We start from the raw sequence: 24,522 nt of genomic DNA on the forward strand, positions 1-24,522 counted from the left end.
TGCAACCGGATGATCCAGGCCTGCCTGGCTACTCCACAATTGGCTTATATTTAACCTCTAACCATTTTTATTTTCAAGTGTACTTCATGATTTGCATGCATACATTGGTAAACAAATGGATTGTGCAATGTGGCCAAGGATAAGACGACAAGGTATTGTAGGCTACCTCACACTAACCCACTCAACATGCATTGACATCAACCTAGGACAATACACACTATAATACTGGTACGGTGTGTTTGAGTTCAATCCTATTGGTGGGTCTTGACGGTGCCAACACCATTCAGCCCTGATCCCTATTGTTCTTCTATTGGCAGCAGAGCAGAGGCTCGCTTCATCAATGGACAAAAGTGCATGGTCAGCAGCACAACCAGACACATCCTACTCCCTCATTTTATCTGGTTCATATGCAGTCAATGAACTAAAGCAGACCAGACCCAGACGCTAAAGCATTGGTGCCTACAGTATGGGAGTGCCACCCCTTAAGAGGACAGTAACTGACCATTTTGTGCCATATTAAGACTGTGAGCGGGACATCAGTTAGCCACCATCTTTAAAAAGAGCATGGTCAGCAGCACTCACCCACCTCTGCTCCCTACAGCCAGGGGGTTCAGGGAGAGACTGAGGCATGTATTTTAGATCTAAATAGAGCAAATGTTGTTTGAAAAGAAGTGGAGCAACCGTCAATCTGTCCAACTATCTAAGACCAATTTGATCACGACGTTTGGACTTACATGAACACCCTTCAGTTGAGTTATTACAGTCATCAACCCTTGTCAGAGCCTGGCCTTTTTGAGTCAATTAATTTAGGACACTGGCAAACGCGTTTTCCCTGATTCTTAACTGCAGTGCAGTGAAATAGCCTAGTCACCAGAGGGCAGCATGTACAAGGATAAATAGATGATTTGGTCCTTCAATGCCAATGTAATGGGCTAATCCTGAGACCCAATGATCAATATAGCAAAAGCCTTGAAAGATTTAACAGATTGGCATCAATATGTACAAACTACAGGAAAACAAATCCAAAAGGTTATTTATTCTTTAAGTGAACATAAATAAAAAAAATCGTACAACATCCTTTCCTTATTTATTAAAAAACATTTTTCTCCTTCATGCTACATTCAGGCAAACTCATAATGCCTAAGTTGTTTTCTAAAAACTCAACCTGAACTCCATCCATCCACCAAACATGAGCTATAATACCTGCCCGTCTGTATCCACACCTCAGCCGTCCATCCTATTGTACATGGTCAATATCTAGCCCTTACGAAGGACTACATCTGGGTAAATTGTAATTTGACAGAATTGAACTGCTAAAGTATTGTAAAATAAATCTATGTAGTTCTTAATTTAAGGGCTCGGTCATATATATATATACACATACACACATATATATATATATACACACACACAGGTCAATTGTGACCGTCTATTTCGTCATCTCTTCCACTAGGGCTAATCCTTGTCGTCGCTGCCATTTTGGTCATTGTCGATGTCCCTGCGTGGCAAGACAGTGCGGTACAGAGACGTCCCTTTAGCCTGGATGAAGGTGAGGGTCATCTTGTTCTTGGTTACCTTCAATACAATACAACTTTATTGATCCCCCCCTCTGGGAATGGCAAATGTACGTCTGAAATGGCACCCTATTCCCCATGTAGTGCACTATTGATCAGAGACTATTGAGAATAGGCTGCCATGTGACACATCCAAAGTCAGTCTGCAAGTATCAAAACCACAAACAGTATACAGATACGACAATTCATTAAAACAGTAGAATGGACAATTCTATTTATGACTGACCTCTCCGTGGACAAAGCCTCCCAGGGTAGAGGCCTGGCCTGTAAAAAACTTGAGGGTGTCTTTGGGGACATGGTGCCAGTGACGCGTGTCTGGGTCCAGGAAGTTACCGGCACCGCTCACAACATAGCCCACACCAGACTCCTTCAGGTACTGAGGAGAGAATAGGGAGGGAGGGAGGGGGGGGGGTCAGTCAGGGTCATTCACCCTTTTTTTCAATTTTCACCTAAAATGACATACCTAACTACTTGTAGCTCAGGCCCTGAAGCAAGGATATGCATATGCATATTCATGGTACCATTTGAAAGGAAACACTTTGAAGTTTGTGGAAATGTGAAAGGAATCTAAAAGACTATAACACAATAGATCTGGTAAAAGATAATACTAAGAAGAAAAAAAGTTATTTTGTATTTTTTTGTACCTTCATCTTTGAAATGCAAAAGAAAGGCCATAATGTATTATTCCAGCCCAGGTGCAATTTAGGTGTCACTAGATTGCAGCAGTGTCTGAAAAGTTTTAGACTGATCCAATGAACCATTGCATTTCTGTTCAGAATTTTGTATCAAGACTGTCCAAATGTGCCTGATTTCTTTATTAATAACTTTATTTTCAAAATTGTGCACTCTCCTCAAACAGAATGGTATTATTTCACTGTAAAAGCTACTGTAAGTTGGTCAGTGCAGTTAGATTAACAAAAATATTTAAGCTTTCTACCAATATCAGATATGTCTATGTCCTGGGAAATGATCTTGCTAATCGCATTAGCCTACATTAGCTCAACCGTCCCGTGGAAAGGACACTGATCCCGAGGGAGTTTTAACATTATCCATCAATAAATCGAGAATGCTAAAGTGACACGCTAAAGTAAACAATCCATCTTCCATATGGCCTTCCTTTATCTAACAGCAACCCTCTGGTTGATAGAATAGTTCAGGAGAAGACTATGCGAAATTAAGTTTCAAAACCTCCGCAAACCTGCAGGTTGTGATCATGACCACAGAAGTATGCAGTGGCCTTGTGCTTGACCAGAAGGGGGCGTAGTCTCTTCAGGAGGCACTCTGTGGGGCCGTGCTCGGACACTGACCACACCGGGTAGTGACCAGCCACAAGCAGGAAGTCAGCCTTGGACTGGGCCATCCTCTTTTGCAGCCAGGTCAGCTGGTAGGTGGATACAGTAAATTAAGACTTAGTTCTTGATCATTTCCTCTATTACATTGTTTTGGGGATTTCTGATGGAGAATTTGTCAGCAGTTGGAATTAATTAACCATAAGGACAAGGAAGAATAACAAGTGTAAAAAGTACATCCAGTTGCAACAATGGTCAGGTTGACAGGGTCGGTGGAACAAAGTCAGTCAGTAGAATCTCAAATCTTAAAGTGACTTTAAAAGTTCAAGCCAAAAAACATTTTATTTAACAAAGCCCAGAATAATCTGTGTACCTGTCGGTTGGCCTCAATGGTGCTGAGGGGTCCGCGAGGCTTCTCATCATCGTAGTCGTCAGAGTTACCACACAGCATCACTGTATCCAGCATCATGATGCTCAGAGTGCGCTTCGTGTTGGGGATACGGAAGTTCAGCTCGTAGTAGTAGTGAGGGAACCGCCTGAGGGGGGATTGAGGCTCAATGAATGAAGACTGATCAATGAAGGTTAAGATAGAAACAGCTCAGTGAAACAGTCTGCATCCCAAATGACACCCTAATCCCAACATAGTGTACTATTTTAGACATTTGGGATTCAGACTAGGGTTATGCAATGAAAAGACTGATTCTGCTGCATGATAAAACATTAATGATGAACAGATACGAAAAAATGTAAAGGTTTTATGCTGTCAAAGACTTGCATATGGTCTAAGCAAAGAGTGGATAAATGAAGATGTCCCACTCAGGCCGTTTACCATTGAAAAAAAGGGTCACAGTTCGGTTCTGCTGAAGGAGTGGCTGTCCCATAGGCACCAATGCATTATCAGCTGGGTCTTGTCTGCTTAGTTCATGAACCAGAAAAGAGGAGCGAGTGAGATGTCTCGCCTCTGTCTCTGGTCTAAGTGTCGGTTTCTTACCATCTGTCAGACTTGCGGCTGTAGTCGATCTGAGCCTTGACGTTGCCCGCGTGGTCGTGGTTTCCAGCCAGGATGTACCAGGGAATGTTGAGAGAGTCAGCCGTGTACACGCGCTCAAAGGTATCCTGAGAGGGCAAAGGTCATTTTAGATTGATAAACAAGCGCATTCCGTTTGCAAACCATACACATTTAAAATTCCTCAAGATGTAACACAGACACAGCAACTAACCATTCGGATCAGAAAAACATTCACAGCAAAGAAAGTAAGGATATTTGATCCATTCTGCCATAGCTGGAGTAACTCTGCTTAACAACTGACCTGGAATCTTGGGGAATCTGCACTGTTCACTCCAGAGTAGTAGAAGTTATCACCCAGGGCAAGAACAAAGTCTGCGCCCATCTGCTCTGCTATCTTGCCCATCTCCCAGGCTGTAGCCTTCTCCACCGGTGTGATGTAGGGAGGGTAGGGCACCCCGCCCCAGTCCCCCAGAGCCAGGAACCGGATGGACGTTTGGTTCTCTGGGGGAGAAACCACCATACATGTAGAATTATAACCATTTAACAGACACTTTTAACAAAAGAAATGTACAGTTCAAGTGTACGAGGCCCATGCAGGAATCAAACCCATTACATCCTCCAAATGCATAGCGTCTCAAAATGTAGTGTATACACACACACACAACTTACTATAACAGATTGATTTGTAGCCAAATGGGATGCGTCAGCAGAAGTATAACTGAAATAGCAGTGGAGACTGGTGGGAGGAGCTATAGGAGGACGGGCTCATTGTAATGTCTGGAATGGAATCAATGGAACGGAGTCGAACATGGGTTTTCCATATATTTGATACCATTCCATTTATTCCAGTCCAGCCATTACATGAGACCCGTCCTCTTATAGCACCTCCCACCAGCCACCACTGTTCTAAATGTACATACTACTGCTTTGCTCCAGGTCCTGGAAGGCAGTGGGGAGGCAGTGGACCACAGGGAGGGCAGTCAGCAGGAGGGTGAACAGGTGAAGGGCCATCTGAAGGACAAAAACAATTCATGATAACTTGCTTTGGTTTTATGTGACAAAATCCAAGTCCAATGTTAGGAATACAGATGACAAAGCACAAACTACAGATTGAAACTAAAACATGCAAACACTGCCAACTCAGCACAAGCAATAACCTTACATTGCACCAACTAAGCAAGAAAACTACCACAAGTAACCAAGGCTCTTACATCATGTGTTGACAGACTCAATTCTCTATCTTCCCCAGAGTAAGCACCACTTCTTGTAAATCCAAAATGGCTGCTTATTGATTGTTTAGTGAGTTAACCAATCCCAGCTGGGACTCGCTGTTGCCAATCAGAGTTCTAGTACCACTGTGGCAGGGAAGACAGTAATACAGCTTGTCAGAGTTGACCATTCATAGCCGGTTAGGATAATTAGGTTAATGTTAGGGTTAGCTAAAATGCTAACAAATTCAACTTTTGAATCCAATTTGACATAAGCTGTATCCGGTCGAACCATGACCCAGGGAAGGGTCATGACTCGTGATCTCATCTCTCTCATGCCCGTTGCATTAGAAGTGTCAAAGAATTGAATCTAGCAGAAGTTTTGTACCTAGCAAATTATTTTAAATAACCTACATCTCACCTACAGAACTACTTCTCCAAAACCTAGATACGGAGCAGTCAACTTTACATGGAATAAAAACAGAAAATGCAGATCAAAACAAATAGCCAGCCATATTCCTTATGAAAAAATCCTGAAAGTGCTGTTTCTCCTACACTGAAACCCTACAAGTTGATAAGAATGTAATGTAAATACACTCACTGTGATAAGTGATGGTGGTGAGTTGTCCTGAGTGTCCTACTGCAGCTGGGTCAACTCGAGTCAGTCTCCACTCTTCTTTTATCAGCTCCTGTCTGTCTGTCCTGATAGAACCAAGGTAACCCCAGGGCCAGCCCCTCCCAACCCCCAGCCACAACCCCCGCCCCACCCCCAGCCACAACCCCAGGCCAGTCTGTGATCAAACCCAGACCACAACCATGCCACTGGAGCATGACAGTTGCTCACACCCTTGTCAGTCTTGGGACCAGAGAAGGAGTGCTGGCAGCATGTGACTGACATTGGTTATAAAAGCTAATGGTCAGACTCCACATTTTCCACCTCAGTGTTTCTCCTTATCTCTCAAACTTCCTTCTTCCCCCCTCTCCTCCGTTTGCTCTCTCTCTCCTTATCCTCTGTTCACCGGTATCTTGAAGGCTTGATGGATTGCTTTTGAGCAAGGGGTCTTCTTCCTTTTCTTGGAATGCCCCCCCCCCCCAATCATATATTTACAATGCTACATGCCCCCCCCCCCCCCCAATCATATGTTTAGAATCATATGTTTACAAAGTTACATGCTTATAAATCACAGCTAGTTTCACTTCACTGATGTTTACTACTGTACATTTACCTCTATGACCCCACCAGGCCCCACCTAGCAGCATTGTGTGACCTTGCCATATTCACTCATCTGTCAATGTATGGGCAGATTCTCAGAAACATGACCTGAGGTCCTGAGGTCAAAAGAGCTGCACATCAATGATCTAACATGTCAAACCACAGATTATCCATTATATTGACCAGATACTCAATTGGCCGCTCTAACAATGAAAATAAATGTCTTCAAAATGGACGGGATCAGTTGGGACCCATTCTAGCTAATGTGTTTGGACACACCTACTCATTCCAGGGTATTCTTTATTTTTACATTGTAGAATAACACTTTTCTGGCTACTACATGATTCCATGTGTTATTTCACAGTTTTTTTTGTCTTTACTATTATTCCACAATGTAGAAAATAGTAAATAAAGAAAAACACTTGAATATGGTCCAAACTAGGTGTCCAAACTTTTGATTGGTACGGTCTATCTATATATCTACACACACGTATGTAGCAGCATTGTATAGATAGATAACTATATTGATGACTTTTTCCAATGCTACTTTTAACTTATCCAATCACAGCTGTGAAACACAGGAGGGACTTACATGGTCTCCATGTTTGCAGCAGACACGATCACAGTTCAATAGAAAATGCTGGTGGCGAGTGATTGATCCGTTTGATTAACTCCAATAGTGTTTTTTTCTCAAATTTGCCAGGATGTTACCTGTCCTACTTATATCAGTAGACTCAGAACAACCTAAGCATTACAAAATGTACATTAGATCAAATAAGCAACACGCCGCAAATAAGCCATTACATTTTTTGTTAACCAAATTCGACACTCATTGACCTCCACACAAAAACTACTAGCTTGGCGAGCGAAAAAACACCACCTGATGGAGAAAACAGATTTTGGGCCGTTATCCCTCTCGCATCGCCTCTTCCTCTCTGCTCAAGCTGATTCCATGTTAGGCTGTGGATTCGTTCCTCCCTTTTACTTGATTGATTAATTAAAGGTCACTAATTAGTAAGGAACTCGCCCCACCTGGTAGTCTGGGTCTTAAACAACAAAAACAGCAGACAATAGGCCCTTCATGGAATGAGTGACACCCCTGTAGTAGTAGAACAGGACAGAGAATATGTATGGAGGTTAATCAGAATTGTGGAAAAAAGCTGTGAATAAAACAATATTGCATGTATATGGGACTATATTTAAATGTAAAATGTACACCACAATGGATGTTTTTAATTTATGTCATATGGTTTTTGAAGAATGATTAACTGATTGTTGTAAGTTGCAAATAAACTCTTCTAGCTATAGTACATACAGTGGGGTATGGTAGGCCAGGCTCTAGAACCACAATGAGGAAGTGCATTCAGTGGCTATTGGCTAAGAGTAGAAACTAAAGCATTGCATTCCTTCAAAGCATTTGGGTCATTGGCTCACAATTCATGAGCCATGATCGGCATCTTAATGTTAGTGATGAACATCCCTGGTATTTTAAAGTGATGCTCAAGATGAGCATAGTCTTTCTAGGGATTTAAAATGTAACCACTGCCAGTCAGGTCAACTATAGGATTTAGTCTATATTCAATACAGAACTAAAGGTAATAAATAACAAGTTGGCTCGCAGCATGAAAACATGTGAGGGGATCGGTCGCCATGTGGAGAAGAAGCCTAAACACAGTAGACCTGGATTCAATAACTACTTGATACCTTTCAAATACTTTGAGCGTTTGCTTTAGGCTGCCTGGAGTTTGAGTTTGCACTTTTGGGACCTTTCTATTGTTTGCATTGCAACAGGCAAGATTAATCAAGCACAGATAAAAGTATGACATTTTTTCAAATAGTATTTAAACCCAGGTCTGAAAAAAAGTGGTCAGTATGACACTTTACTCCAAAATAAAAGTAATTTATTCTTACAAACAACCAGATACAAGCCTTTTACCGAAACCTTCCAATGAAACAGCAATTAACACATTTCCATTGCTCTTTCACATAAAAATGCAAGTTACTGTCAACTTGTTTTTTTACCACACTGCTGGTTAATATAATAACAGTTAAAACATAACAGTGATTCAAATTAAAATTGAAAATAAAAATGTAAAGAAAACAAGTCTTTGAAATAAGAACAGATTCTCCGTTTACATTCACATTCAACCTCGGGTGGCTTGACAACAGAAAAAGTGTCAAAAAGAAACAGGAAAAAAAAGAAAGAAACTTGAACAAAACAAGAAGTCTATGACCCAAGACAGCATCATCCTGAAAGCACTATTATTATTATTTCCTTTTTGTAATCCCTATACAGAACTCAACTACTTGTTAGACACATGTAGGTTACATTTACCACATGGTAAATAAAGAAATAGATAGTCTGGTCTATGAAATAATGTGATGGTGAAAATGACTTGAGGGTTTAGGATTCATCAATATTAGATCAATATAATGAAAGTAGAGAAAGACATGAGGGTCTTCTTTTCCTCTGGGGGAAGGCTTTAGAGGGTTGGTGGGGGGCTTGAGAGAGGGATGTGTGTGTGGTACCCCCTATTTGTACTGATAGTTCATGTTTCCGTATGCCGTGGGGTAGGAGGTCTGCTGGGTCTGGGGAGTAGCAGCCGCCCCATAGCCCTGGGAGGAGGCGTTCCCATACATGCTGAAGCTCGATTGGTTGCCGTAGCCTACGGACCAATGAAACATCAATAAGAACAAGACATTAAATAATCAACCAATCAGATGCTCTACTAACACTCTTTAAACCATTATTAAGACCACATTTGGATATCAAGTGACTAAAGACAGAACCAATATCAGAAATAATACCAGATAAAAATCTATATATTAGTATACACACACACATACAGTGCCTTCAGAAAGTATTCCCACTCCTTGACCTTTTTCACATGTTGTTGTGTTACAGCCTGAATCTAAAATCGAATAAACGTGAATTTGTTTGTCACTGGCCTATACACAATACCCCATAATGTCAAAGTGGAATTATGTTTTTAGAAATGTAAACATTTGAAAAGCTGAAATGTCTTGAGCTAATAAGTATTCAACCCCTTCGTTATGACAAGGCTAAATTACATTCCAGTATTTAATAAGTTGCATGGACTCACTCTGTGTGCAATAATGGTGTTTAACATGATTTTTGAATGACTTCCTCATCTCTGTACCCCACACATCATTATTATCATCTGTAAGAACACTTTCTGAAGGCACTGTTACATCGAGCAGTTACCGGTATATGAATGCGTGTATGAGTGTGTGTGGCGGTAGGGGCCTCCTTTGGCCCCTTATATAGATTTCCACTCACCAAATCCCCACTCACCGTAACTGTACATTTGGCCCCCGGTGACAGAGCTGGGGTAGGCTGTACTGTACATAGAGTAGTCCACCTGTTGTTGCTGGGTCTGTTGGGCTTGAGACTGAGCTGCAGTCAGCAGACTCTTCTTATCCCCTCCGTAGCCATAACTATAGGGGCTCTGCTGGTCCAGGGGAGGGGGCACCGACTGGTAGTCACCCAGGGAAGATGCACCGACCTGGGCTTGGGCGGTCATGGCGGCCGAGGTGGCGGAGGCGGTTATGGCCGGTGTGGTGTAGGATGATTCGGGGTAGAAGGTGCCGTAGCCGGTGGTGTTGCCGCTGGCATCTGCCTCTGTGGAGGCGTCACCGGTGGAGGCGGTTGTTGTGGAAGCAGCCTCTGTTGCACCCATACTGTACAGATTGTCTGAGGGAGAGATGGACAATGACGTTACGATAGTGTGATTGGTGAAAGGAGGACATTTAGTATTGGTTGGAGGGAACACTTAGCAAATGCTTTGAAGGGGATATCTGTATAGTGATAGTGTATAGTGATCTCAGCCAAACAACTTCAAATAGGAAGTAAAAATACTGTTTATTTTCCTTTGAATTAGTCTTATTATACACTGCTCAAAAAAATAAAGGGAACACTTAAACAACACAATGTAACTCCAAGTCAATCCCACTTCTGTGAAATCAAACTGTCCACTTAGGAAGCAACACTGATTGATAATAAATTTCACATGCTGTTGTGAAAATGGAATAGACAACAGGAAATTATAGGCAAATAGCAAGACACCCCCAATAAAGGAGTGGTTCTGCAGGTGGTGACCACAGACCACTTCTCAGTTCCTATGCTTCCTGGCTGATGTTTTGGTCACTTTTGAATGCTGGCGGTGCTTTCACTCTAGTTTTAACATGAGACGGAGTCTACAACCCACACAAGTGGCTCAGGTTGTGCAGCTCATCCAGGATGGCACATCAATGCGAGCTGTGGCAAGAAGGTTTGCTGTGTCTGTCAGCGTAATGTCCAGAGCACGGAGGCGCTACCATTAGACAGGCCAGTACATCAGGAGACGTGGAGGAGGCCGTAGGAGGGCAACAACCCAGCAGCAGGACCGCTACCTCCACCTTTGTGCAAGGAGGAGCAGGAGGAGCACTGCCAGAGCCCTGCAAAATGACCTCCAGCAGGCCACAAATGTGCATATGTCTGCTCAAACGGTCAGAAACAGACTCCATGAGGGTGGTATGAGGGCCCAACGTCCACAGGTGGGGGTTGTGCTTACAGCCCAACACCGTGCAGGACATTTGGCATTTGCCAGAGAACACCAAGTTTGGCAAGATTCGCCACTGGCGCCCTGTGCTCTTCACAGATGAAAGCAGGTTCACACTGAGCACATGTGACAGACGTGACAGAGTCTGGAGACGCCGTGGAGAACGTTTTGCTGCCTATAACATCCTCCAGCATGACCTGTTTGGCGGTGGGTCAGTCATGATGTGGGGTGGCATTTCTTTGGGTGCTCGCCAGAGGTAGCCTGACTGCCATTAGGTACCGAGATGTGATCCTCAGACCCCTTGTGAGACCATATGCTGGTGTGGTTGGCCCTGGGTTCCTCCTAATGCAAGACAATGCTAGACCTCATGTGGCTGGAGTGTGTCAGCAGTTCCTGTAAGAGGAAGGCATTGATGCTATGGATTGTCCCGCCCGTTCCCCAGACCTGAATCCAATTGAGCACATCTGGGACATCATGTCTCGCTCCATCCACCAACGCCACGTTGCACCACAGACTGTCCAGGAGTTGGCGGATGCTTTAGTCCAGGTCTGGGAGGAGATCCCTCAGGAGACCATCCCCCACCTCATCAGGAGCATGCCCAGTCATTATAGGGAGGTCATACAGGCACGTGGAGGCCACACACACTACTGAGCCTCATTTTGACTTATTTTAAGGACATTACATCAAAGTTGGATCAGCCTGTAGTGTGGTTTTCCACTTTAATTTTGAGTGTGACTCCAAATCCAGACCTCCATGGGTTGATACATTTGATTTCCATTGATAATTTGTGTGATTTTGTTGTCAGCACATTCAACTATGTAAAGAAAAAAATATTTAATAAGAATATTTCATTCATTCAGATCTAGGATGTGTTATTTTAGTGTTTTAGTGTATTTTTTTGAGCAGTGTACACTATTATTATTATTATGACAAATGCTCAACATTGTGTTGCAGCCCAGCCCCAGCATTTAAGTCAACATGATGGAGAGAGATGCTAGGGTTTAAATAAGAGAAGCAATGTGTAAGTGTTAAGACTCAACTTAGAGGCCAAGGAGGACAGAAAGCAAAGCTACCAGTCAGGGCCCCCTTATCCCACTTCTGGGGCCCCATTCCTCCCTTCTTTGAAGTAGGCCTAATCACTAATTCAATCATTACACATGATTATACAGGTGATGCAAGGGGGGCACATGGCTATCTAATTCATGGATTTCTAGTGATTATACTTGAAGGAAGGAAGTACTTTTGAAGGAATTCAAATGGGTACCAGTGACTCAATAGAATATAGTGGCTATAGAATAGATAAGGCTAAATAGATAAGTTACCAAACACAAATGAACACACCTAACCTATCACTCATTAGTTCCCTTGACAACAGTGTGGAGAGAAGACACTTACGATAACCAGAGCCAGCACTGCTTCCATAACGGTAGCTTGCTGTTAACAAGAAAAGAGATATACATTTATTACCTTAACGCAAAGGAGCCCAAAAGAGTTGGACGATTTCCTAACAAGCTCTCTAGAACAGTCCGACTATAGGCTTATTGTCTAATCATAAACTTATTTACTAAATAATCTAAAATAAGCCATATTTGAATGATTTTCTGATAAGAGCATGTTCTCACAGAGATGAGGTTAAAGGCCTTAAGGCCCGTCTAGATCTTGAGACAGACAGTCCAAGTGAAGCGTCCTACTTTGGTTGTAGCTGCTGCCAGTTGTAGGCTTTCCTCGACCCCTGCCTCGCCCGCGGCCCCGGTTGTTAGGCTCCGTGTCAGTTGGAATGCCTCGAATAGTGCCAAAGCCTGGGATATGCTGTTGAGGGAGGGTCAGAGGTCACTAAAGAGTTCCTAATCATGGTGTGTGTGGATTAATTCATGGCTATTCCTAGTCATGATTCTATAGTATTGTGAGGTGCATTACAGTGTGTGTACGAAAGATAAACTCAGCAAAAAAAGAAACATCCCTTTTTCAGGACCCTGTCTTTCAAAGATATTTGGATTTTTACAAACTAACTTCACAGATCTTCATTGTAAAGGCTTTAAACACTGTTTCCCATGCTTGTTCAATGAACCATAAACAATTAATGAACATGCATCTGTGGAATGGTTGTTAAGACACTAACAGACGGAAATTAAGGTCACAGTTATGAAAACTTAGGACACTAAAGAGGCCTTTCTACTGACTCTGAAAAACACCCACAGAAAGATGCCCAGGGTCCCTGCTCATCTGTGTGAACGTGCCTTAGGCATACTGCAAGGAGGCATGAGGACTGCAGATGTGGCCAGGGCAATAAATTGTAATGTCCGTACTGTGAGACACCTAAGACAGCACGGACAGCTGATCAACCTCGCAGTGGCAGACCATGTGTAACAACACCTGCACAGGATCGGTACATCCGAACAGCACACCTGCGGGACAGATACAGGATGGCAACAACAACTGCCCGAGGAACGCACAATCCCTCCATCAGTGCTCTGACTGTCTGCAATAGGCTGAGAGAAGCTGAACTGAGGGCTTGTAGGCCTGTTGTAAGGCAGGTCCTCACCAGACATCACCGGCAACAACGTCGCCTATGGGCACAAATCCACCGTCGCTGGATCAGACAGGACTGGCAAAAAGTGCTCTTCAGTGACGAGTCCCGGTTTTGTCTCACCCGGGGAGATGGTCGGATTCGTGTTAATCATCGAAGGAATGAGCGTTACACCTAGGCCTACACTCAGGAGCAGGATCGATTTGGAGGTGGAGGGTCCGTAATGGTCTGGGGCGGTGTGTCACAGCATCATCGGACTGAGCTGGTTGTCATTGCAGGCAGACATCCTCCTCCCTCATGTGGTACCCTTCCTGCAGGCTCATCCTGACATGACCCTCTAGCATGACAATGCCAACAGCCATACAGCTCGTTCTGTGCGTGATTTTCCTGCAAGACAGGAAGGTCAGTGTTCTGCCAAGGCCAGCGAAGAGCCCAGATCTCAATCCCATTGAGCACATCTGGGACCTGTTGGATCGGAGGGAGAGGGCTAGGGCCATTCCCCGCAGAAATGTCCGGGAACTTGCAGGTGCCTTGGTGGAAGAGTGGGGTAACATCTCACAACAAGAACTGGCAAATCTGGTGCAGTCCATTAGGAGATGCACTGCAGTACTTAATGCAGCTGGTGGCCACACCAGATACTGAATGTTACTTTTGATTTTGACCCCCCCCTTTGTTCAGGGACACATTACTCCATTTCTGTTAGTCACATGCCTGTGGAACTTGTTCAGTTTATATCTCAGTTGTTGAATCTTATGTTCATACAAATATTTACATGTTAAGTTTGCTGAAAATAAACGCAGTTGACAGTGAGAGGACATTTATTTTTTTGCTGAGTTTATATAATGTCTTACCATGGAAGTGTATGTGACTGGTTTCTTCTTCTTGGGGTCAGAGTGAGGGTTATAGTAGGGCCCCGCCCCCTCTGGGAAAAGTTTGTCCAAAGCAGCTAAGGCTGCGTAGGCTTTGGCCTCCTTCTTGTTGGAGCCTCGACCTTTGAACTTCTGTCCATCTACCTCCACCTGTGAGTGGCAGAGGTGGTAACAAAGAGACATGCTGGTTACTGTGTTTCCACATCCTGCTCTGTCAACTACATCTGGGCCCATATTCATAAAGCGTCTCAGAGTGGTAGTGCTGATCTAAGATCGTAATGAATAAGATTCTACATAAACATGGGGGACCTGATCCTAGATCACTATTTCTACTCTGAGATGCTTTGTTGATACAAGCCCCGACCTTACTGGTTATTCATCTACTGTAGTTTCCAAATCCTTGCGCAATGAATCAATAGAATTGTCCCAAGCGTGCAAACCCCGCCCCTCTGCCACTGACTGACCTCCATGACGAAGCACTTGTCATGGCTGCCCCCGGTCTCAGCAGAGAGCTCGTACTTCAGGCTGCGTCTCTTCTCGTTCAGCTCCATCACTGGGTTCTTCCCGTGCTTAGTGAGGATGGGACCGTTCTGATAGTATGGAAGACATAGCAGAACAGTCAAGTCCAATGAACATCATCAACAACAACTCTATTGCAACATAACTGCTTTATGAAAGTATACTGTGAGATTCTGGCATTTAAGACCTTGTTCTACGTACCCAGAGGCAGATAAACTCACGGATACCATTTTTATGTTGTTACATGCAGTAGGAAGGAAGGAAGTGGTGGTTTCACAAGCTAATGCTAACTATCGTTAGCGCAATGACTGGAAGTCTACAGGTACAGTAGCAATGCTTTGTGCTGCTTTATGAAAGTATATTAAGTCAACGATTTAAAAAAGTAACAGGGAAAAGCCAGAGAACATAGAGAATGACTACCTCGTCAGATGCCATGGACGCATCACTTGCTGTAGGTGTGGATGGTACGTTGGCTCCTCCCTCTTCGCCTGGTTCAATCTTCACATCCGCCCCAGTGGGCAGGCCCAACTTCTGCAGGACCTGAGACGGACAGAGAGAGAGAGGACTTGGTGGACGGCAGCCATTATAAAACAGAGTCAATACAGACGACAAGGCATTCAATGCAAAATCAGTGGATTACATTCTTGGAGAACAACGACATAACACTTTGATGAAAGCAAGCGAAGGTTACAGAGAGAGGAGAAACACTACTCTTTCTTTCAAAGAGAGTAACATTTGATTCCAGGGACCATCTTGTGTTGTACCAGTTAACCATCATCTTAAAGGGATAGTGCGAGATGTGTCTAGTTACCCAGATACCATTTCTACGTGCAGTATGAAGGAACTTGCAGGTAGATTTGCACGCTAATGCTAACTAGTGTTAGCGCAATGACTGGAAGTCTATTGGTACAGCTAGCATGTTTTCGCCTAGGCATACAACCCCTTACCTTGGCAGCTAGGTGGAGTTTGGCGGTGCGTTTGGACGGCCCTGAGGCCTCGTATGTATCGCCGTCCACGTCTACAGACATGGTGAACACCGGGAAGTGCACTGGACCGCTCTGACCCGTCAGACGGTACTGCAGACCAGGCTTGTGCTGGTTGAGACGCATCAGGGCGTTCATGGCCATAGGAGAGTCCCCGGGCTTCTCTTCTGTGGCTGGGGGAAGGGAGGGTGACAGAAAGAGAGACCGGGAGGGATAGTGAGAAAGAAATAGATGGGGGAGAAAGAGGGAGAGAGCATATCAGAACAGGAACAAATGTAACCTCCTCAGAAAGAGCCTCAATGGTAGAATAGCTATGAAATATCCCATTCGAAGACCACTTCGGATACATACACGACTTCCTAGGAAATTTTGGATATTTCTGGAACTTCTGAGACTTCCTCTTCTTGCTGTCATCTCCCCCTTTGTCCGCGGCATCATGAGGTCTCTTGGGAGGGTAGGTGGAACTGGCCAGGATCTGAGCTGGTAGGGACATTGAAAAGGAACAAGGTTCAGGAAAAGTTCAAATTCACAACACATCAAGACTACTACTAGACAGCTAATATGAAAGTCACATTTGAGAAGCATGGGACAGGCCAGGAAGATTGCCAAAAACTGAGGAGATACTAACAACCGTAGTTTCTGAGACCTGGTCCTATGGTCCTCCTTGGTTCCCTGGCAGGCAGGGAATCCATCCCTAGCACCTTGTACAGCTGTCCGAACGCAGACAACCTTAGGGCATGCTGACAGGGAAAAGCAAACATAGAACACAGTCAATCACAAAAGGAAGCACATGGGAGAGATTAACACAATTGATATTTGATATTCTACCTGGGGCGTGTTAAGGACGCAACATAACAGAACTTTCAGCGAAAAAAATCTTGTGTAGAACAGATATTATCGTTTTTCAAGTAGAGTAGGGAATCATGTCAGCTCTGTTTGTTACAATTCTACCTGGAACATTATAGGCATAAATATTTCACCTAACCGAATAAAACTAAAGCCTGTTTTACCTGGGCACTCTGTGTAATGTCCTCACGTTGCTGAGTGTCCAGGTGGCTGATGGCGTCCACCTTCTCCTTCTCACAAGGGTCCTTGATACCCGGACCGTCTTTGAACAACAGAAGAACATTTGAATTAGTTTAATTTGGTGGACGTCATTTCTATATTGTTCTGAGAGGTGTTCTGCAAGGCTAAGCTCTATTTTCTCTATTTACCCAATACAGGTCTTTAGGGATAAAAGACTTACCAGCCATCAGGATTCCAGACGCCAAGCACTCGAGAACTCTGCGGAAAGACTCTCCTGCTCCCATTGGCCGATCGCATGTTCCAATGGCCTTCTCACACAGCAGCTCTAAAGGCTTGACAGAACAGAGAGAGAACAGTAGATAATGAATCTAGTTCAGACCTGGATCCCACCGCTGCCACCCAATGTAATAATTTATTGTATGACATGTATATCATTATAGTCAATATTACATGTATTAGAGTAGTTTGACTTGACTCACCCATCCTCTGAGTGGAGCCCAGGTGGGGACGCGGTTACACAGGTCTCTCATGATACGGATCACGATGGCGGCCGACTTCAGGTCGTTGACCTTCGCCTGAGAGAGACAAGCACGGGCCGAGCGGAGTCAAAAAGGGTGCGATATCCAACAACCTACCTACCTACCTAGAGCACTGGCAAATCAAATAAATAAAAGGGGTGCAATATTCCAGTAGCCTCGCGAGCCGCATGATCCCGCGAGCTTACATGATGCAGGCAGCTCACGAGGCTAATATTCCTGGACAGCACAAAGGAAAAGCCTGATACGAGTCGAATTGAACCAGTTGTGTAAGTACTGAGTCATCAGGAATATTGCACCCAGAGGTAGCATAGGAAGGTTAGTGCAGTATTCCTCCAATATACCATTGGAGCCAAACACTTAATTAGGAGGGAAAGGGGATACCTAGTCAGCTGCACAACTTAATGTATTCAAACGAAATGTGCATTTAACCCAACCCCTCTAAACGAGCGATGGTTACATAGTGTGTAGGGACCCTTAAAAACAACGTAGCTACAATATCAGTTGTACTAGCAAATAACAGCAATATAGTTCCAAGGAAGACAGAATGAAATCATAGAAAACAATGAGGCATTGTGAGAGCATACAAACTCACAACTCATTATGGGACAAGGCAGAATAAAAAGGCACATTTGAACACTTTATTTGACAAGTAAAGACGGGATGCAAACCTGGAACCACTTGGCGTGGCGGAGAGATGCCAAGGCAGTTAGGCATTTCTGCCTGTCCAGAACGTCCGCCGGCGCATCGCTGTCGACCGTTAGCTTTTCTATTGGTCGATGGGTGGGATAAGAAGACAAGGTACGGTTTGACCAAGGGGGGTTTCTGTCTCGAGGCTTGGGGAGGAGGTAGCTTTTCCCAAGGCAGGACAATGACTTCTACATCTGCATTGCTTGCTGTTTGGGGTTTTAGACTGGGTTTCTGTACAGCACTTTGTGACATCGGCTGGTGTAAAAAGGGCTTTATGAATAAATTTGATTGAAGGGGACTCCCCGCATTTATAGAGAATGGATTTACCCACCCACCCACCCTGTAGCAAAAAACTCTATGCTAGGTCTAAGTGATGAGAGTGTACTCTAGCCATCAGATTCACAGTGGGTACCAGAGCATAATATTTCTCAATATAAGGTTTTGCTGGGGGGATTTCTTAGTCTTAATCAAGCCTAGTCTTAGTACCCCTTAACTGGGTCATGCTGCTCTGCACCTTTCCGAGACAGAATGAGAGGCCAGTTGGTCAAAGGTCCAGCGTCCCTAAAAACTGACACACTAGAAGGCTTAGTAAGAGAGAATCAATCAGGTTTGGAATTACTGTACAAGGCAGTTGGAATCAGAATGCATTTGTGGTCGGCTCGGTACTGCAGCAAAACTGATAACTGCTTGGCTTCAGCTTGGCTTCCCCCAGCAACCAAATCTGGCCTTGATCCAAGACAAGGCCATTCTCTTGGAGGACGTAGCTACTAAAGCGGATTGAACTCAAAATGCCCTTTTCCTGACTTTTAATTAGATCACATTCATCCCCTTTGCCTCTCTCACATACACCCCCATGCATCACACATATTGCTCTCTCACATACACTTTCCCTTCCATATCCTTTCCTCAACCAGGCAGGTCAAAGGAAGGATCCAAAAACATTACCTGTCATGCCGATCAGTTTTGCTGCAATACGAGCCTCACGTTACACTGTTCTGCATTAAAAACACATGCAATCAAATCTATATCCGCGCAATGGCTGGCATTCTCAGAAAAGCCTTCATTTCTTAACTTGAACAATACAATTAACTGTAAATTAAGTCGTACATTACTGTTATTAAAATCACCAAAAACATTATTACACAATGCATTATTAACGACTAAAAGAGGCATTGTATCGATGAAGATTTTCGCCGTTTTGTTACATAATTACAGCGAATAGAAGAACTCCAGTGAAGAACCAATCAGATTGTTTGTTCACTGGCATCGGTTCTAAAGCAGCCACTGTGCAGGTTCCACTAATCTCTATATTGACTGATCAGTTATTTAAATGGTGTCTCAGTGTATGGATCAGTAGGGAGCTGCACGGTAACATGCTTTAAGTGAATAGTAACACATAGATTATCAGCTGTTGCTGTAGCTGATCTGAAGTTGCCTGCTGTTAAGTGCAGTCCAGCGCTGCCTACATTCAGCAAAGCACTATGTTGTGGAACATTGCAGATAGAAGTATCACACATAATATCTATTGGTGCACATATCTATCACAAATAGATCTCTACATCATATTTCTATCCGAGACGTCCCACAACGCTGTGCCCTGAACACAGCCGTGGTTGTGCTGGGTAGTCCCAGCCTCCTGGCCAGGTTGGAGGCTGGTCCCTGGGGGGGGTCATACCTCCAGGTGGTTCCTCCAGGGGGGTGGTAGCTCCGGCACCCTCTGGCTCAGCCTCCATGCGGATCATGGGGGAGGTCAGGTGAATGGTTAGGGTCAGGACGGGCTCCTTGATGCTCTTGATCACAATCTCCGCCTCCTCTGGAATCTGGGTGACCTCATACTTGTCCTCTGTGACGAGCTTTAGTAGAGTTGGAATGATGGGAAAATAAATCAGTTAGGATTTTGGCTTACAGTACAGAAAGAGAGACAATATTAGCATAGAGGCAGCACCTTTCACAACCAAAAATACCTTTTAAATATAGGTCCTATTGCAACTCTCTCGGTCCCTCTCATACTCTCACTTCAAAATTACCAAAGAGAGACAACGTTAACATCATCGAAGGATATCGGTCTCCATTGAGAAAGTGGTCTTCTGAGTGCAATGGGACTTCCTGGTTGAGTAAAGGTTCAACAAAATAGATACACTACCTCAATCTGGGTGGAGAGGTTCTCAGCCACCTTCTTGAGCAGGGTGACGGTGGGTTTCTCAGTGCAGAGCAGCACCAGCTCCAGGTCCATGTCTCCCTTCAGCAGCAGGCCCTTGGCCACCAGGCCCACCCTCATCACCCCACGCAGGATACGCTCTGGGGGGGGAGCCACCTCGCTGGGACAGGGGAGGGAGAACCAAGGAAATGCTTATTCAGAGACAAATGCAATAAGTAATTCTACAAGATATGAAGAAGCACACATATCCAGGATTAGATATACTGTTATCCTTCACTTTCTTTCTCTCGCTCTCTAAAAATGCATCTTGTCTTCCTATATTGAAGTATTCATGACATTTTAGACTTTTAGCAGACGCTCTTATCCAGAATGACTTACAGGAGCAATTAGGGTTAAGTGCCTTGCTCAAGAGCACCAACAGATTTTTCACCTAGTCAGCTTGGGGATTCGAACCAGCGACCTTTCGGTTACTGACGAAACGCTCTTAACCACTAAGCTACCTGCAGCCTAAGAGTCACATATCTTAATTGCTTGGATTAGTGAAAGTAATAGGATGTTAATCCTGCTCTCAGCTATCCAATCATGTATCAATCTGTGCTTAACTCAAGGAAATGATGAAGGAAGCGTTTCCAAACAAATCAAATCAAACTTTGTCACATGCGCCAAATACAACAAGTGTAGACTTTAACGTGAAATGCTTACTTACAAGCCCAACAGTGCAGTTCAAGAAGAGTTAAGAAAATATTTAGTAGACTAAAGTAAAAAGTAATAATAAAAAGTAACACAATAACAAGGCTATATACAGGGGGCACTGGTACCAAGTCAGTGTGCGGGTGTACAAGTTAGTTGAGGTAATTTGTACACATAGGTGGGGGTGAAGTGACTATGCACAGATAATAAACAGCAGTGTACAAAAGGGGGGAGGGGGTAGAAGCTGTTGAGGAGCCTTTTGGTCCTAGACTTGGTGCTCCGGTACCGCTTGCCATGCGATAGCAGAGAGAACAGTCTATGACTTGGATGAATGGAGTCTCTGACAATTTTATGGGCTTTCCTCTGACACCGCCTGGCATAGGTCCTACAGTACCAGGGTCTTTGGTCAGTCTTTCTTACCTCTCCTCTGCCCCCTCCACAGGTACAGGCGCCACACCGACTCCGGCCTCCACATCCAGCAGGTCGGAGACGGTCTTGAGGGCACACTCCACGTGGGAGATGACTGTCTGCACCGCCTCCAGCTCCTCAGACGATGGATACACCGCCGCGTGCTTCGCCATCATGTGGCGGTCGTCGCTCACGAAGATACGCATGGGAGGCGTGCGCACCGGAGGGGCCTGGAAGAGAGAAGGTAAGATGGAAAAGGGTACGCGAGATGTGGGTCGTGGTCAGTTGGGCACACAGTAAGAAAACTGAAATCTATGTTCTTATTGTAATAAATCAACCGTGCGTCTTGCCTTTTTGAATGCCCAGCCATCTTTAGACAGCTGTTCGTTCCACAGCACAAAATTCTAAAACAGGCTAGTTTTGTCTCCTCTAGTCTCTCCTTATATTGGCTGTTAGTTGTGAAGCAGGCTTATTTTACTTTAATGCTTTTGGGTAAAGTTCATTAACTTTAAATAAAACATTGTGGTATTAAAACAGTTATGTTATTTTCATAGCAGTCTTCATCCATAATCGTCGGTTACACAGTCATACAGTTACCGAGCCAGCCCTAAGCACTGCTTTCATTTGTTCCAATGGAATAGGATGTGTGTGAATGATTTGGAAAACCAGTATGACTAGTAAGTACAAATAGACCGAGGGGAAAAACTGACTGGAAAATTATAGTTACTGTATCATCTACAACTTCTGCAATTACATGCCTCTTAGCAAGAGGGGAAATAAAATATTTTATTAATGGCCATCATGTTGGAAACAAATCATAGGACCATTTGTCCAACATATCAAAGTAGGTGCAATTGGCTGCTCGTGTTGGCCTATAAACAGTATGCACCGCAGAGGAGGCTGGTGAGGGGAGGACGGCTCATAGTAATGGCTAGAACAGAGTTAATGGTATTAAACACATCAAACAGTTTCCAAGTGCTGGATACCATCCCATTCACTCCATTCCAGCCATTATAATGAACCAGCCTCCTGTGCTGTACAGGTGAATTCAAGTAGAATTCAACACAACACCTAGGGATAATTCTGATTCTCCAATCCTTGTGTTCATTCGGAGGTGACAGGCATTAGCCCGGGCTACATTCACACACACAGGGAATTTGTATCGACGTGGAAACGGTCGAGGTGGAAGTTTGAACCTCAGTTTGGGGTCGGTTCTCCTCGATCTCCTGTATGGCGGCGATGTACTCATCGTACTGCCTCAGCTCCTCCTCGTAACAGAGACAGTCATACCAGTAGCGTAGCTCCTCATATCTGGGAGGGGAGAGAGACAAAGTAGTTAGAATAGAAACCAATTACAGTACTAAGTTTACCTCTGTAGATTCAACATCGACCAATTTTGGCAGAGATTAGTGCAACATTTGGAGAGAATTGAAATGCCCTGTGTGTAGAAATACTACATTGTAGTTGTCATAATGTAACATTATTATAACCAGGTGGAGTAAGAGTAAAAGTCATGGATGAGAGAAGGCACTGCTCTTCAGTCAGTGTCCCTTGCATTTCCCCCCACTAATGGTAAAAGGAAAATGCCACCCAGAAACTCTTCGTCTGTTGTTGATTTAGTCCCAAAATATTTTTTGCATGTCAGAAATATAGTTTTCCAGACATATAACTTTCAAAATACATAAATACAGCCGGTATGATGGAAAAGGGTACGTGAGATGTGGGTCGTGGTCAGTTGGGCACACAGTAAGAAAACTATTTATAAAGGAAAACTGAAATCTATGTTCTTATTGTAATAAATCAACTGTGCGTCTTGCCTTTTTGAATGCCCAGCCATCTTTAGACAGCTTTTTGCACCATATAATGCAAATCCATCATACTGGCTATATTTTTGTATTTTGAATGTTTTTGTCTGGAAAACTCTATATTTCTGACATGCATAATACTTTGGGACTATATCAACAATGGACTAATGAAACAAATAGCCAAATATAGTTTTAGGTGGAGTTTTCCTTTAAGGTTAGGATTGGGATGTGGACCCTAGAGCTGTACCTCATTGAAACTTCACCCGGGAGCGATACAGTACCTGTCAAAGTCGTGTGGTAGCAGGCGATGGCCTCGCTGTATCAGGCTGTCCCAGTACAGGAGCTCTTCATAGGCCTGGCGTTCGTCCCAGACTGCATCTGGCACTGGCTCTGCTGCCATAGCCATGAGCTTGTCTTTTAACTGCCACCTGTGTGACACCTGCTGTAGCCATGGTAACAGAAACATTGAAAATCACTCTCTCTACAATGCACCACCTCATGATAAACACATGGCAAAGAAAACTATATACAGTTTGTATAAGAACATTTGGTGAAACTTTAGTGTGACGTACGGCAGGCTTATACACCACGTGACATCCCTGCGGTAACTACCTTGCTAACATTCGTAAACATACCAGGCAGTTGCACAAAAACGTGCAGGTAATATATACAATTTAAAAATCGAAGTGTAGGTAAACTATGCTAACTAACTGTTTGTTTACCACCAAATGTGTAAGCAGCTGTCCATACAGCTTTTGGTAATTTGGTTTTAAAACTAAATTAAACACGCTGCAAACCAATTGGGCTAACATAATTTGTTTTCAACCTTCGGTGCCGACGCCATTTTTATGGCAAGATAGCTAGCATGATACTACCAGATCAGAGACCGTACCAGATGCTGTGGTTAGCAAGGTAAGCTACAACATTTTTGACGTTTAATTCAGCACATAACTGCAATTAAATGCATCGCTAGCAGAACGTTTGTGTTCATTTACAAACACTAAAGCAACAACCTTTTCTATATCGTTAAAAACACTCACCTGAGAAGGAAGGAGGCACTGTAATTGGGCTGTTTGCGCTGTTTGGGGGCGTGGAGCTGCGCGGTGTCGCGCAATAATGACGATGTTTTTTTTTTTTTTTACCTTGTTTTGGTTCTTCAACTCATCCAGTGGGTGGCGGCAATACACCTTTAGTGGTTGTAGTCCGCCATTGTCCCACAAATGAAGAATCCAGCAACACCAGGTGCATATGAAATGTTCTGGACAGTCCTGAATTTGGCCACCTCATTCTCTTAGCTTCATGGTTCCCACCACAATTGCAACATGTCACATTTTTCTCACTTTTAAAACACATGATATGATCTTTTCCACAACTTGGACATCTCGGCTTCTCCCTTCTGCAAACACTTGAAACGTGACCAAAAGCTTTACAATGGCCACACTCCATTGGTCTTGGG

At 43.9% G+C, this 24,522-nt stretch overlaps 2 protein-coding genes across 9 annotated transcripts; both read right to left on the reverse strand.

Moving 5' to 3' along the window:
* Positions 1–660: 660 nt before the first annotated feature.
* On the reverse strand, positions 661–7,133 carry LOC110487282 (tartrate-resistant acid phosphatase type 5). Of its 3 annotated transcripts, XM_036949346.1 has the most exons (10): positions 5,682–5,783; positions 5,084–5,227; positions 4,793–4,883; positions 4,174–4,373; positions 3,855–3,979; positions 3,237–3,399; positions 2,773–2,955; positions 1,801–1,950; positions 1,407–1,575; positions 661–1,374 (listed from the first exon to the last, which is right to left on the reverse strand). In XM_036949346.1, the coding sequence occupies exons 3-9, from the start codon at positions 4,881–4,883 to the stop codon at positions 1,456–1,458; spliced, it is 1,032 nt and encodes a 343-aa protein (XP_036805241.1). In that variant the 5' UTR covers positions 5,084–5,227; positions 5,682–5,783; the 3' UTR covers positions 661–1,374; positions 1,407–1,455. The 3 variants fall into 3 exon arrangements, with proteins under 3 accessions (XP_036805241.1, XP_036805242.1, XP_036805240.1); XM_036949347.1 differs by lacking the exons at positions 5,084–5,227; positions 5,682–5,783 and adding an exon at positions 6,886–7,133; XM_036949345.1 differs by lacking the exon at positions 5,084–5,227 and having other exon boundaries at positions 5,682–5,794.
* A 1,044-nt stretch (positions 7,134–8,177) lies between these two features.
* LOC110485675 (interleukin enhancer-binding factor 3) lies at positions 8,178–24,188 on the reverse strand. 6 transcript variants are annotated; one of them, XM_036949354.1, is made up of 20 exons: positions 24,107–24,188; positions 23,348–23,508; positions 22,458–22,572; positions 21,274–21,491; positions 20,149–20,323; positions 19,681–19,858; positions 17,987–18,084; positions 17,259–17,354; positions 17,000–17,111; positions 16,764–16,861; positions 16,382–16,493; positions 16,105–16,233; positions 15,718–15,926; positions 15,191–15,310; positions 14,716–14,841; positions 14,234–14,401; positions 12,547–12,664; positions 12,251–12,289; positions 9,595–10,008; positions 8,178–8,959 (listed from the first exon to the last, which is right to left on the reverse strand). In XM_036949354.1, the coding sequence occupies exons 2-20, from the start codon at positions 23,470–23,472 to the stop codon at positions 8,826–8,828; spliced, it is 2,784 nt and encodes a 927-aa protein (XP_036805249.1). In that variant the 5' UTR covers positions 23,473–23,508; positions 24,107–24,188; the 3' UTR covers positions 8,178–8,825. The 6 variants fall into 6 exon arrangements, with proteins under 6 accessions (XP_036805249.1, XP_036805251.1, XP_036805250.1 ...); XM_036949356.1 differs by having other exon boundaries at positions 23,348–23,505; positions 24,107–24,137; XM_036949355.1 differs by lacking the exon at positions 24,107–24,188 and adding an exon at positions 23,959–24,092.
* Positions 24,189–24,522: the final 334 nt, after the last annotated feature.

The sequence above is a fragment of the Oncorhynchus mykiss genome, chromosome 17 (assembly GCF_013265735.2).
Source record: "Oncorhynchus mykiss isolate Arlee chromosome 17, USDA_OmykA_1.1, whole genome shotgun sequence".
Lineage (NCBI taxonomy): Eukaryota > Metazoa > Chordata > Actinopteri > Salmoniformes > Salmonidae > Oncorhynchus > Oncorhynchus mykiss.

What these genes read in the sequence shown, in the direction of transcription:
- LOC110485675 (XM_036949354.1), bottom strand. Translation starts at nt 23,472, where the DNA reads ATGGCTATGGCAGCAGAGCCAGTGCCAGATGCAGTCTGGGACGAACGC. An exon ending in GTCTGGAATCCTGATGGCTG is followed by an intron (nt 16,862 to 16,999) that starts GTAAGTCTTTTA and finishes TGTTGTTCAAAG; the next exon opens with ACGGTCCGGGTATCAAGGAC. An exon ending in AAAATTTCCTAGGAAGTCGT is followed by an intron (nt 15,927 to 16,104) that starts GTATGTATCCGA and finishes CCCTTCCCCCAG; the next exon opens with CCACAGAAGAGAAGCCCGGG.
- LOC110487282 (XM_036949347.1), bottom strand. Translation starts at nt 4,883, where the DNA reads ATGGCCCTTCACCTGTTCACCCTCCTGCTGACTGCCCTCCCTGTGGTC. An exon ending in CAGATTCCCCAAGATTCCAG is followed by an intron (nt 3,980 to 4,173) that starts GTCAGTTGTTAA and finishes TTGCCCTCTCAG; the next exon opens with GATACCTTTGAGCGCGTGTA. An exon ending in GAGGCTTTGTCCACGGAGAG is followed by an intron (nt 1,576 to 1,800) that starts GTCAGTCATAAA and finishes ATTGTATTGAAG; the next exon opens with GTAACCAAGAACAAGATGAC.